The following is a 10,300-nucleotide window of genomic DNA, read 5'->3' as shown; positions in this document are numbered from 1 at the left end:
CTTGTGGTTTTGTCTCTTCTTGGATTTCGTATAAATAGAATCGTACATATGCCCTTTTTGAATCTGGCGTCCTTGGCTTAGTAGTGTTTTTGAGAACCACCCACATGTAGCAGTAGCCCACTCCTTTTTATTGCTGAGTAATATTCCGTTGTATGACTTTCTCACAATTTGGTTATCCATTCCCCAGTTGGTCAGTATGAGGTGTCTCCAGTTTGGGGCTGTTATGGATAAGGTGGCTGTAAGCCTTCTTGGACGTCCTATCGTGAAATATGCGAGTTAGTTTTCTGGCTGCCAAAACCAATACCATGCTGAGGGTTGGTATGCACAATAGAAATTTATTGGCTCATGGTTTTGAGGCTAGGTGAAGCCCCAAGTCAAGGTGTCAGCAAGGTGACGCTTTCTCCCGGAACACTGGTGATCCAGGCCTGACTGCCAGCAATCCTTGGTCTTTGGCTTTTCTGTCACATGGCAACACATGTGCAGCCTCTCGTTTTTCTTCTGGGTTCCATTGACTTCCGCCTCCTCGCTGCTCCCCATGGCTTTTTCTGGGTCCACTTTCCTTTGCTTGTAAGGGCTCCAGCCCTGTTGGGTTCAGGCCACCCTCTCTCAGTCTGGACACGGTCTAAGTCATGACAACTTCAAAGGCCCTGTTTACGAACGAGCTCCTGCCCACAGGACCAGGGGTTGGGACCAGAACGTGCCTTCTGTAGGGCACACGAGTCAATCCCCAGCAAGGTTTCCGTTTCCCTTTCTCTTATTTTTTCTCACTTTAGAACTCTGAAAGGGGCTGGGTCCCAGGCTGCTAGCAGTGCTTGTCTCAGGATAGATGGGTGCCAGGAACAAACATTTTCTTCTCATTTCCATGTTCCAGGTTCTCTGTACTGCGTGCACATTGCTTTTGTAACAAGGTAGACTGGTTCGAAACCAGTAGAATCGTCAAGGACTCATGGTCTGTTTTAATGATTTCCCTGCACCATGTTCCGTTTGGCAGCTTTTCGGTGTTACAGACGCCACTGAGCAGGAGTCATTGGCTGAAAAAGAATCAGAAGCAAAAAAGAAGGAAGACAAACATTTTTTTAAAAACCTGACGAAAGAGCTTAACGGGGCATGGAGGGCTGTAAAAGCTTTCTGTAGTGCATTGGAAGGACCAGTCCTCAGAAAGCAGAGGCTCAGGGGCGGGCTATTTGGGGGCATGTCGTGTGCTTGTGTTCAGCTGGGCTATGGTGTGCGGTTGATGAGCAGGGCCCACGACCATGCGGCCGAGAGCTCAGCTGTAAAGGATGATCTGGGCTGGACAGCAAACACTGGCGTTTGGGTTTTATCTGTCAGGTTTTAGGAGCCCTCGAGGCCCGGCGACAGAGCTTTTTTTCGGTTAAGTCCCACCCTGTACGCGTGTGCATCCAGACCGTTCTGCTTCCTGCTTCCCTGCATCCTCTCTTGAGTTACCGTCTCCAAAGGTCAGGCTCACCCCCACCCATATTTGAATTTTACTAGACAGGGTCCCCAAGGAAAAGGGCCCAGTTCCCTGTAAAGGATCCTTTCCTTCCAGGACCAATGTCCCCAAGTCCCACCCTTGTTCCTCTAACCCTGGCTTGGTTGTGTCATCTTTTTTCTTGTTCCTTCTCTAGCAACAGACAATTGTGAGTATTCTTCTTTTTATCTTCCTGTAGATTTGGGGCCCTTGGTTGTGTTTGAATTGATCCAAGTCTAGGCTGAGGGTGGGGGCTGGTTTGCCTGCTGTGCTGACGGCAGAGGCCCCGCCAGCAGCCCTGTTCATAGCGGGGGGTAAGGGGTCTGGAGCTGGTGCCTTCAGTTGCTGGACCCACGGGGTTGGTGCTGGTGGGAAGAAGAGAGCTGCCTCTAGCCCCTGGAAGCTGAGGCGAGGAGCCTTCATGGGGTACCCAAAGGCCAGCTTTCACCCTTCCCGCTCCCTCCAGCCCCCATCAGCTAAGTATGGGGGGCGGCACACGGTGACGATGATCCCCGGGGATGGCATCGGGCCAGAGCTCATGCTGCACGTCAAGTCTGTGTTCAGGTATGGAGCCCCCACTCCCACTCTCCCTGCCTTGTCTCCCCCAGGGAGGGCCCTGAGAACTCTGTACCAAGAGGGGAAGTCAGCACAGAGGCACGCTGGCCAGGGCTGTGCCCAGAGACCGCCAGCGTGCTCAGTAGCGAGAAGGGGCAGGCCTTTCATGCCAGTGCTTCTGGTCCCGTGGGGCTGGCCTGGGCCTGGGGAAGATGGCAGTGGTCTTGCCAACTGAGGGTGGTGGCCTCCGAGAGCTCCCCCATCACTGGGCACATGTGGGCCCGGTCCCCTCTTGGCAGGCGGGAAGTGACAGGGGAGAGGCACCCACCACCCACTCTCAGGACAGGCTTCCTAGAAGAGGAGTGGGGCTGTCCAGGCCTGCCTACTGGCAGCCCTGACATGGCACCACCCTAGGCATGCCTGCGTGCCAGTGGACTTCGAGGAGGTAGACGTGAGTTCCAACGCTGATGAACAGGACATCCGCAACACCATCATGGCCATCCGTCGCAACCGCGTGGCCCTGATGGGTGAGCTGAGGGGCGGGTGGGTGCGAGGATGGTGCCGTCCACATTCACTTGGCTCTAAGCTGACCCTTGTCCCAGGGGCCCTGTGACTCTGATTTCCAGGCTCTGCTGGCTAGAGAGGGCCTCAGAGCCCTATGCTCAGGGCCCAGACGGATTTTGGTGAGCCCAGGCTGTGTGTGGGCCTGGCTGGCAACGGGCGTCCTCTGCCCTCCTCCCCTCCTGAGGCAGCCCCCTCTGCCGGGGGTCACCTGTGACCAGCAGAATCGCCCTTCACAGTCAGGCTGGCACAGAGCCAGAGCGCCACAAGGGATTTTCAGCCACTTGGGAGAAGGCTTTGCAATGCCCCATCGGTGTTTCATTCAGTTGCATGTTCTATTTTGCCAATGCTGCCATCATGCAAAATACCAAAAATAGATTGGTTTTTATAAAGGGGGCTTATTTGATTACACAGTTATGGTCTTAAGGCCATAAAGCATCCAAGGTAAGGCGTCAACAATAGGATACCTTCACTGGAGAAAAGCTATTGGCATGCGGAAAACCTCTGTTAGCTCGGAAGGCACGTGGCTGGCATCATCTTTCTTTGCTCCCAGGTTGTCTCTTAGCTGCAGCTCCTCTTCAAAATGTCACTCTCAATTGCTCTGAGTTCCTTCTGTTTGTCAGTTGTTTTATATGGCTCCAGTGATTTAATTAAGACCCACCCTGAATGGGTGGGGTAACCTCCATGGAAATCATCCAAACAGAGGTCTCACCAGTTGATTGAGTCACATCTCCATAGAAACACTCAGTCAGAGATTCCAGCTTAGTCAACACTGATACATCTACCGCCACAAAATTGCATTAAAGAATACGGCTTTTGGCAGGACATAATATATCCAAACTAGCACACTGCACCCATGTTGTTCAGGCTCCCCTGTCCCTGGGACCCACCTTTAGCTCTGGCTCCACCATCTGGGGCCACTCAAACACTCTGCTTGCTGCACGTGGCTTCAGCCGGCACAGCCCAGAGACTTCTACAGGCAGTGGCCCTAGGCCCTCCCAAGTTGGCTTTGGTTGGGTCCAAGTCCTTAAACTTCCTTCACTCAGTCTGCAAACTTTTTAGCCAATATTCTGCTCTATGTGGATTGCTCTGTGCAGAGATAGACAGAGGTTGAGCCCTAGGACCCTGGCAGGCCAGTGAGGTGCAGACATGCCAACCCTGGGGTGCCCCGGTTGGGGCCCTGTCAGCCAGGATAGGATGCTGCTCTGAGGGCCAGGTGCCCCTGGCGGCTGCTGGAAAAGGCCTTGAGCCCACCTCTGCTTGGCACCCTCTGACCGCCTTCCTCCAGCAGCTGCTGGCCTCTGGCCTCACTAAGCCCCTGCTGTCTTTGACCTGGGGGCCTTGGTTTATAGGGCGGGGGCCAGTGTGAACCTAGGTGCAGGGCCCTGCAGCCACCCTGACCAAGGTCACCTTGCTGGCGCTGGCCTGGCCTGTCCGCCCACCATATGAACAGCCAGGCCCCGCCTCGGTGAGGGAGGGTGGGGAATGGCGGGAGCCACTGGCCAGCTGCCACCCGTCATTCATCGTTCGTTTGGTAAATATTCATTGAGCACCTACTACATGCCAGGTGCCCTTCCAGGTACTTGGAATATATGAGTGAATAAAATAGATACACGTACACACAACTCCACTTTTGTGGGGTTGACATTCAAAGTGACTGTCTGGTTGGCCTGGACCATTTCTGCTGCCAAAAATTGTTTCCTCCCCTGGCTGAAGACGACGTGACTGCCTTGGAAGTGGGGTCCCCAGGTCAGGAACAGGACATGGCAGCCTGGGTAAGCCTGGGGCCCCCTTGCCAGCCAGCCTGTCTCGTTTTGGTTTTGCAGGAAACATTGAAACTAACCATAACCTGCCCCCATCCCACAAGTCCCGAAACAACATCCTCCTGTGAGAGCTGTGGGTCCAGGGGGTGGCATGGGGAAGTTGGGGGGTGCCCAGACAGGCTGAGGCTGCATCTCCCCGTTTCCCCACCCCCAGCACCAGCCTGGATCTCTATGCCAATGTCATCCACTGCAAGAGCCTGCCCGGGGTGGTCACCCGGCACAAGGACATCGACATCCTCATTGTCTGCGAGAACACCAAGGGCGAGTACAGCAGCCTGGAGCACGAGGTGAGCACGGCCTGGGCTGGGCATGCGGCCCTGGTTCAGGTCTGGGGGCTTGGGTGACCCTTGGGCCCGAGGAAGGGGGTGGTCCCCTGAAAGGGTGGGGAGGCCACACCTAAGGGAGAAGCCAGAAAATCTCAGAGATGGGGCTGCTTCCCGTTGGGCCTCTGTGTCTGCTGGTCTGGTGGTAGCTTCATGCATGCCTGTTGCTGGGGCAGTTTGGGGGCTAATGGTAGGATCCATGACGGCCAAGTCTCTTCTCCACACTCTCAGAGCATGGCAGGAGTGGTGGAGAGCTTGAAGATCATCACCAAGGCCAAGTCTCTGCGCATTGCCAAGTATGCCTTCCAGCTGGCCCAGGAGACCGGACGCAAGAAAGTGACAGCCGTGCACAAGGCCAACATCTTCTATGCCCCCACACCCACCCCCACCCTCCTGCCAGGGCCCCAGTCCCCCACCAAGGTTGTGCACCCTTGGCCCTAAGGGTCGAATAGACACCCTTTCCTTGCCATGATCCTCACAGCTGTCCATGCTGAAGGAAGCTAGGACAGGGTCATGCCCGTTTTGCAGACAGGGGCAGGTTAGAGATGACCCTGAGCTACACTGGAGCTTTCCAGGCGCCTCACTTGCTCTCATCCCCCAGCTCACCGCTGAGAAGGGTCAAGCCAGCGTCCTGTGTCTCCCCATAGGAAACTAGACGATGGGCTCTTCCTCCAGTGCTGCAGGGAGGTGGCGGCCTGCTACCCCCAGATCATCTTTGAGAACATGATCGTGGACAGCACCACCATGCAGGTAGCTGGCCCTCCTGCCTGGCCCCGGGTGCCCTGGGTGCCTCAGGCTTCCATGCCCGCCCTGGGCTTCCATGCCTGCCCCCGGAGACTGTGCTCAGCCCCCTCCTTGCCCTTCAGCTGGTGTCCTGCCCCCAGCAGTTTGACGTCATGGTGATGCCTAATCTCTATAGCAACATCGTCAACAACGTCTGCGCAGGGCTGGTCGGGGGCCCGGGTTTGGTGGCTGGAGCCAACTACGGCCACGTGTATGCAGTGTTCGAGACAGTAAGTGTCCTCGCGGGGCGGAGGCTGCTTGCCATTGGCTGCATCCGTGGGTCCTGGCTGCTCAGCACCCTGTGTGCCCTGTCCTTTGTTTTGCTGGTTGCAGTGTGATTTTTAAAACTGAGATGGAATTTACGTGACAGAGAATCCACTGCTTGAAAGGGAACGCGTCAGTGGTGTTTTGTAGTACATTCATTGGGTGGTGCTCTCGTTGCTTGTCTAGATGCAGAACCGTTTTCTCACCCCAGAAGGAAACTCTGTGCCCATCGTGCCTTCACTCCCTGTTCTCTTGCCCCCGGCCCCTGGCAGCCAACAGCCTGCTTCCTGGCCCCAGGCCAGACAGCTCACACACACGGTCGCCCAGCCCCGCGTTCTCACGCTCTCTCGCCACCCTCCCCTCTTCCTTGCCTCTTCCAGGCCACCAGGAACACAGGCAAGAGCATTGCCAACAAGAACATCGCCAACCCCACGGCGACGCTGCTGGCCAGCTGCATGATGCTGGACCACCTCAAGTAAGTGGCTCCTTGGGGCCCGGCTGCCAGCCCTGCCCTGGCAACCCTTCCGGGCCCCGGGGACCCACAGCTGGCCTTTTCCCTCCTTCAGGCTCCACTCCTACGCCACCTCCATCCGCAAGGCTGTCCTGGCATCCATGGACAATGAAAACGTGAGGCTTTTCTTCCCTCCTGCCCTGCCTGCCCTGCCCACCCCGCCCCACGGCCCCATTCTCCAGCCCGTGCCAAGCTGTTGTGGCCAGCCGGGAAGGCTGGAGATGGTGCCTCGGCACCTCCTGCTGCTCCCAAGGGCAGGGTGGGACAGGTAGGGTGGGGCTTCTCAGCCCTAGCTGGCACCACTGCCCCTCCTGGTGCTGGTTCTGGCCCCTGCAAGCCACAAGAGACCCCTCACACCCCCTACAGAGCCACCTGTGGGGTAGGGGGTGGGCATTGGGGGGCCCCGACCTGTGCCCCAGCGTGCCCCTCTCCTGCAGATGCACACCTGAGATATTGGGGGCCAGGGCATCACGTCTGAAGCCATCCAAAACATCATCCGCCACATCCGCAACATAAACGGCCGAGCCACAGAGGCCTAGGCTGTCCCAGGGATGGGGTCTGCTGTCAGCCCACTCTTTGGACCCCCCTCCCCGGCAACCCCAGCTGGCTGGGTGGGCAGCCTTAATAAACCCTTCCCACCCCGGTTCTTGGCTGCTGTGTCTCCCTAGCTTCAGCGGGCTGGAGTTCACCCCTGTCCAGGACACTGTTGTTCACGTTCAGACTTTATTAAGAACAGAAACACATGGGGCCTGGGGACACAGACAAACTTCTGAGGGACGGAGAACTGGGGTGCCGCCTGCTACGGCGGCAGGCCCTAGGGGTTGAGCCACAGGTGCTGGAGGCATTCGGCAGCGCTGGCCAGCTTCTCGGGGATGTACTCCGTCGTGGGCAGCAGGAAGGCGCTGAACTGCGTGGCCTGCTCCAGGGGCCACTCGTACTTCTCCATGAGCACCTCGTACAGACCCCAGTGCTTGAGGTTGTGGATGTGGCGCAGCTTCCCAGGGGATGGGCGACCGGGGCATCAGCCTCTGCCCCCAGGCTGGCCATGGGTGGGGGGCTGTGCCCAGGAGGTCTCGGGCTTCCGGGACCCGGAGTTCCCCTGTTCCAGAATCTCGGGCTGCTGTCCCCACTTCCATCATCCCCTTGACTTGTGCTAAGCTGAGCCCCCATGAGCCTCACCTCTCCGGTTGAAGAACTCTTGGGAATAGCAGCCCGAGAGGGCGAAAGCGGGGGGGATGTCTCCCAGGAGCTCCACGATGTGGGCAGAAAGCATGTCAGGGGCCCAGGCAGCAGTCAGAGGGCCAGCAGCCAGGAGCAGGGCCTGCCTCCACCTACGCTTGTCGTGGCTGTAGTCCTCTCCAGAGTAAGGCTCAAACAGGTAGTCGCCAGTAGCCAGCTCGAAGGCCTGGAGGGGGGCAGCTGGTGAGGCCGCCGGTGGGTGGCCCCGGTGGGGCGTGTGGGCAGCCCCAGCCTACCATGCATGCAGTGCTCCAGATGTCTGCTGGCAGGCCATACTCGGCGCCAATCAGGACCTCCACGACCCGGTACTGCCACGTTTGAATGTCCTCCGTAAAGTGCTTGTGCTGGGGACAAGCGGGGCCTGGGGAGAGGGGTCGGGCCTGTCCCCCGCCAGCCCCTGCCTCCTCTGGCCCCAGCACAGTCTCTGAGGAACGAGGCAGGGCTCACCCTCAGCCTCTGGGTCCCACCATCCTAGGACGGATCTGTCAGGGTGAGCTGATGTAGGGCGCCCTTTCCCGGGCCCCCCACCCCTTGGCTGTGGCGGGTTTGTACAGCCCTGCATCTCAGGGCCAGTTGAAGGGGCTGATAACCAAGACTGAACACATAAACAGTGGGCACCGTGGGCTCCCAGGGTTAGGGCTCCCCAGGCCCCTCTTGTACCACCCAGCAGGCGTTGCCCAGGTCCGCGATCTTGACCTTGATCTTGTCTGCATTTTGGGGCTCCAGGGGATTCACCAGGAGGTTTAAGGCACCAAACGGGGCTGGGGGAGGAGGAGGAGAGGGACTGAGCTGGGCCCGCCCCAGGCCCCCAACTTACTGCTGGGGGAGAGGAGGCCTCCAGTTTCCCATTGGACGATCCCAAGAGGATGGAGCAGGAGGCCGCGGAGAAAAGGGAGCCTGAGAAGCCTGAGGTCTGGGAGCCGGGGCTGAGGCTGTGCTCGCCCCCAGGGGCGGGCAATGAGGAGGCTGGGGAGGGGCCCGCCCCGGCCCCCCCAGTGTGGCAGCCTGAAGAAGCGGTGGAGCCGCTGCCCTCCTCCAGTTTTGGGCTGGCGTCTGCAGAGATGGCACAGGGGGTTGGGCTGAGCAGACCTGCCCTGGGGCCCCGGCGGCCCGCAGCCCTCCTCCCAGCTCCCCTCACCCTCGGCCTGGGCTGCGGCCTCCATGGTCTCCAGCCTCTGCAGGTCCCGCAGCCACTTCTGCTGTTCCTGTTTACGCTTGATCTTCTTCCTCTTGTTTTTGGACAGCTTCCCCGTCTGCCAGCAGAGGCAGGGTCACCCCTACAGTTCCCCTCACCCACCCACCCGCAGCCTGCCCTCGACGGAGAAAGCCTCCTGGCCCCGGGGCTCCCCTGGATGCCCGGACACGGCGTGGTCCTCCTCCCACCCAGCCCTTTCTGCCTTCCTGTCCCCCCATGCACCCAGGCCCATGCCTGCCCCCAGCGCAGGGGGGGTGAGCATGCATGGCCCCCGATAGAGGTCACCCTCCACCAGCAGCAGACCTGTCCCATGTTCGGGAGGCAGGCTGGGGGCGAGCTCTAAGTGAGGGTACTGATTCCTCTCCCGAGGCAGCTGGGCAAGGCAGAGCACCCCGGGTATCCCCTGCATCTGAGCCACCCAGCCTTCCCCAGCGCCCACTGCAGGAGTCTGGGGCAGGGTGGGCACTTAAGGGGACAGAGAATGGGGGACAGGTGGACCAGTGTGACAGAGTGAGGGGAGCCTCCGGCTGGCTCAAATGGGGAGATGGAGAGCAGGAGAAGAAGGGTGCCCCAACTTACCCAAACTTCCTGGGGGGCAGTGCTGACTGGGGGAGGAGAAACCGAGTCAGGGCAGGGCTGAGGCCCAGAGGCCCTGCCCCCACCACGCAGCCCCTGGTACCTGTGGACCGGGAGGGCACCGGGGCCCCTCACTGCTGCCACGCCGTGGCTTCAGCGGCCAGGCGCCGGATATAGGCATCGCCCGCACACACCGGGATGTTCTCAGGCTTGATGTTGGTGTGGATGACCTTGCACTTGGTGTGGAGGTAGTCCAGGCCGCGCAGCACCTGGGAAGAGCCATGCCCGAACTCCCCCAGCCTGGCCCAGTGGCCCAGGGCGGCCTGCAGCCGACAGCACTCACCTGCCGTACAATACTCTTCACACAGGGCACGGGCAGGCCCTGGTAGTTGGACTTGATGATACACTTGAGGAGCTGGTGGCCCAGGACCTCCAGCACCATGCACACGTCTGGGGCCGGCAAGTGAAGGGCACTGGGGGCGGGCAGCCGGCGGGGCCTGGCACAATGATCTAGGGCATCCCTTGTCACTCTTGGGGCTATGCCCCTTGGGATGACACATTTGGTGGTCATCATGGAGAGAGGGCAGCCCCGCTCCTAAGCCAAAGGGAAGGCACTGCCACAGACGTGGCCTGTGGCATTTGTGCCCACAGGTAATCCCCGGGCAGCTTGGTGACCCACCGCCACCCCCTATGCACCCCCGTAAACAGAAATCCCCAAAGGGATAGGGCTGTTTCATAGACTAGCAGCACCAGAAGGGGCCAGTCCCTATTGTGTGTATCAGCCAACCGAGGCCTGGGAAGCTAGGAGGGCACGCATGGGGCCCCTCTGCCTGTCAAGAAAGAGGCCGTAGCCCCAGCTGTAAAAGCTGTAAAGGATACAGACGCCATTAACCCCTGAGATCCTGAAGTCATCGATGAGCTGGACGATGGTCTCTCTTTTGGGGTCACTGAGGTCGCTGTCTCAGACCTTAAGCAAAAGCCAAGGGCCACAGATGGCTC

General features: G+C 59.2%; 2 protein-coding genes across 6 annotated transcripts; one reads left to right on the top strand and one right to left on the bottom strand.

Annotated features, from left to right (window-relative positions):
- Positions 1 to 1,394: 1,394 nt before the first annotated feature.
- On the top strand, positions 1,395 to 6,936 carry IDH3G (isocitrate dehydrogenase (NAD(+)) 3 non-catalytic subunit gamma). Its single transcript, XM_037822851.1, is given in 10 exon segments — positions 1,395 to 2,035; positions 2,441 to 2,553; positions 4,414 to 4,474; positions 4,565 to 4,697; positions 4,965 to 5,098; positions 5,381 to 5,483; positions 5,600 to 5,746; positions 6,161 to 6,255; positions 6,347 to 6,407; positions 6,729 to 6,936. Coding segments are annotated over 10 exon segments (1,092 nt in total). The 5' UTR covers positions 1,395 to 1,892; the 3' UTR covers positions 6,831 to 6,936.
- A 64-nt stretch (positions 6,937 to 7,000) lies between these two features.
- SRPK3 (SRSF protein kinase 3) lies at positions 7,001 to 10,273 on the bottom strand. Of its 5 annotated transcripts, XM_037822847.1 has the most exons (10): positions 10,181 to 10,215; positions 9,645 to 9,751; positions 9,405 to 9,570; positions 9,305 to 9,330; positions 8,669 to 8,783; positions 8,348 to 8,583; positions 8,191 to 8,291; positions 7,767 to 7,891; positions 7,471 to 7,696; positions 7,001 to 7,285 (listed from the first exon to the last, which is right to left on the bottom strand). In XM_037822847.1, exons 3-10 carry the CDS (start codon positions 9,480 to 9,482, stop codon positions 7,008 to 7,010), a joined length of 1,185 nt encoding a protein of 394 aa, XP_037678775.1. In that variant the 5' UTR covers positions 9,483 to 9,570; positions 9,645 to 9,751; positions 10,181 to 10,215; the 3' UTR covers positions 7,001 to 7,007. The 5 variants fall into 5 exon arrangements, with proteins under 5 accessions (XP_037678775.1, XP_037678774.1, XP_037678773.1 ...); XM_037822846.1 differs by having other exon boundaries at positions 9,405 to 9,751; positions 10,181 to 10,271; XM_037822845.1 differs by having other exon boundaries at positions 9,405 to 10,273.
- Between the last annotated feature and the right edge of the window lie 27 nt (positions 10,274 to 10,300).

The sequence above is a fragment of the Choloepus didactylus genome, chromosome Y (assembly GCF_015220235.1).
Source record: "Choloepus didactylus isolate mChoDid1 chromosome Y, mChoDid1.pri, whole genome shotgun sequence".
NCBI classification, from domain to species: domain Eukaryota; kingdom Metazoa; phylum Chordata; class Mammalia; order Pilosa; family Megalonychidae; genus Choloepus; species Choloepus didactylus.
This window is presented reverse-complemented; position numbering and strand designations above follow the sequence as displayed.

Coding starts and splice junctions, on each gene's coding strand:
- SRPK3 (XM_037822845.1), bottom strand. CDS start 9,875: ATGATGACCACCAAATGTGTCATCCCAAGGGGCATAGCCCCAAGAGTG. Junction 8,584..8,668: donor GGCCGCAGCCCAGGCCGAGG/GTGAGGGGAGCT, acceptor CCATCTCTGCAG/ACGCCAGCCCAAAACTGGAG. Junction 7,892..8,190: donor TGGGCAACGCCTGCTGGGTG/GTACAAGAGGGG, acceptor CCCTCTCCCCAG/GCCCCGCTTGTCCCCAGCAC.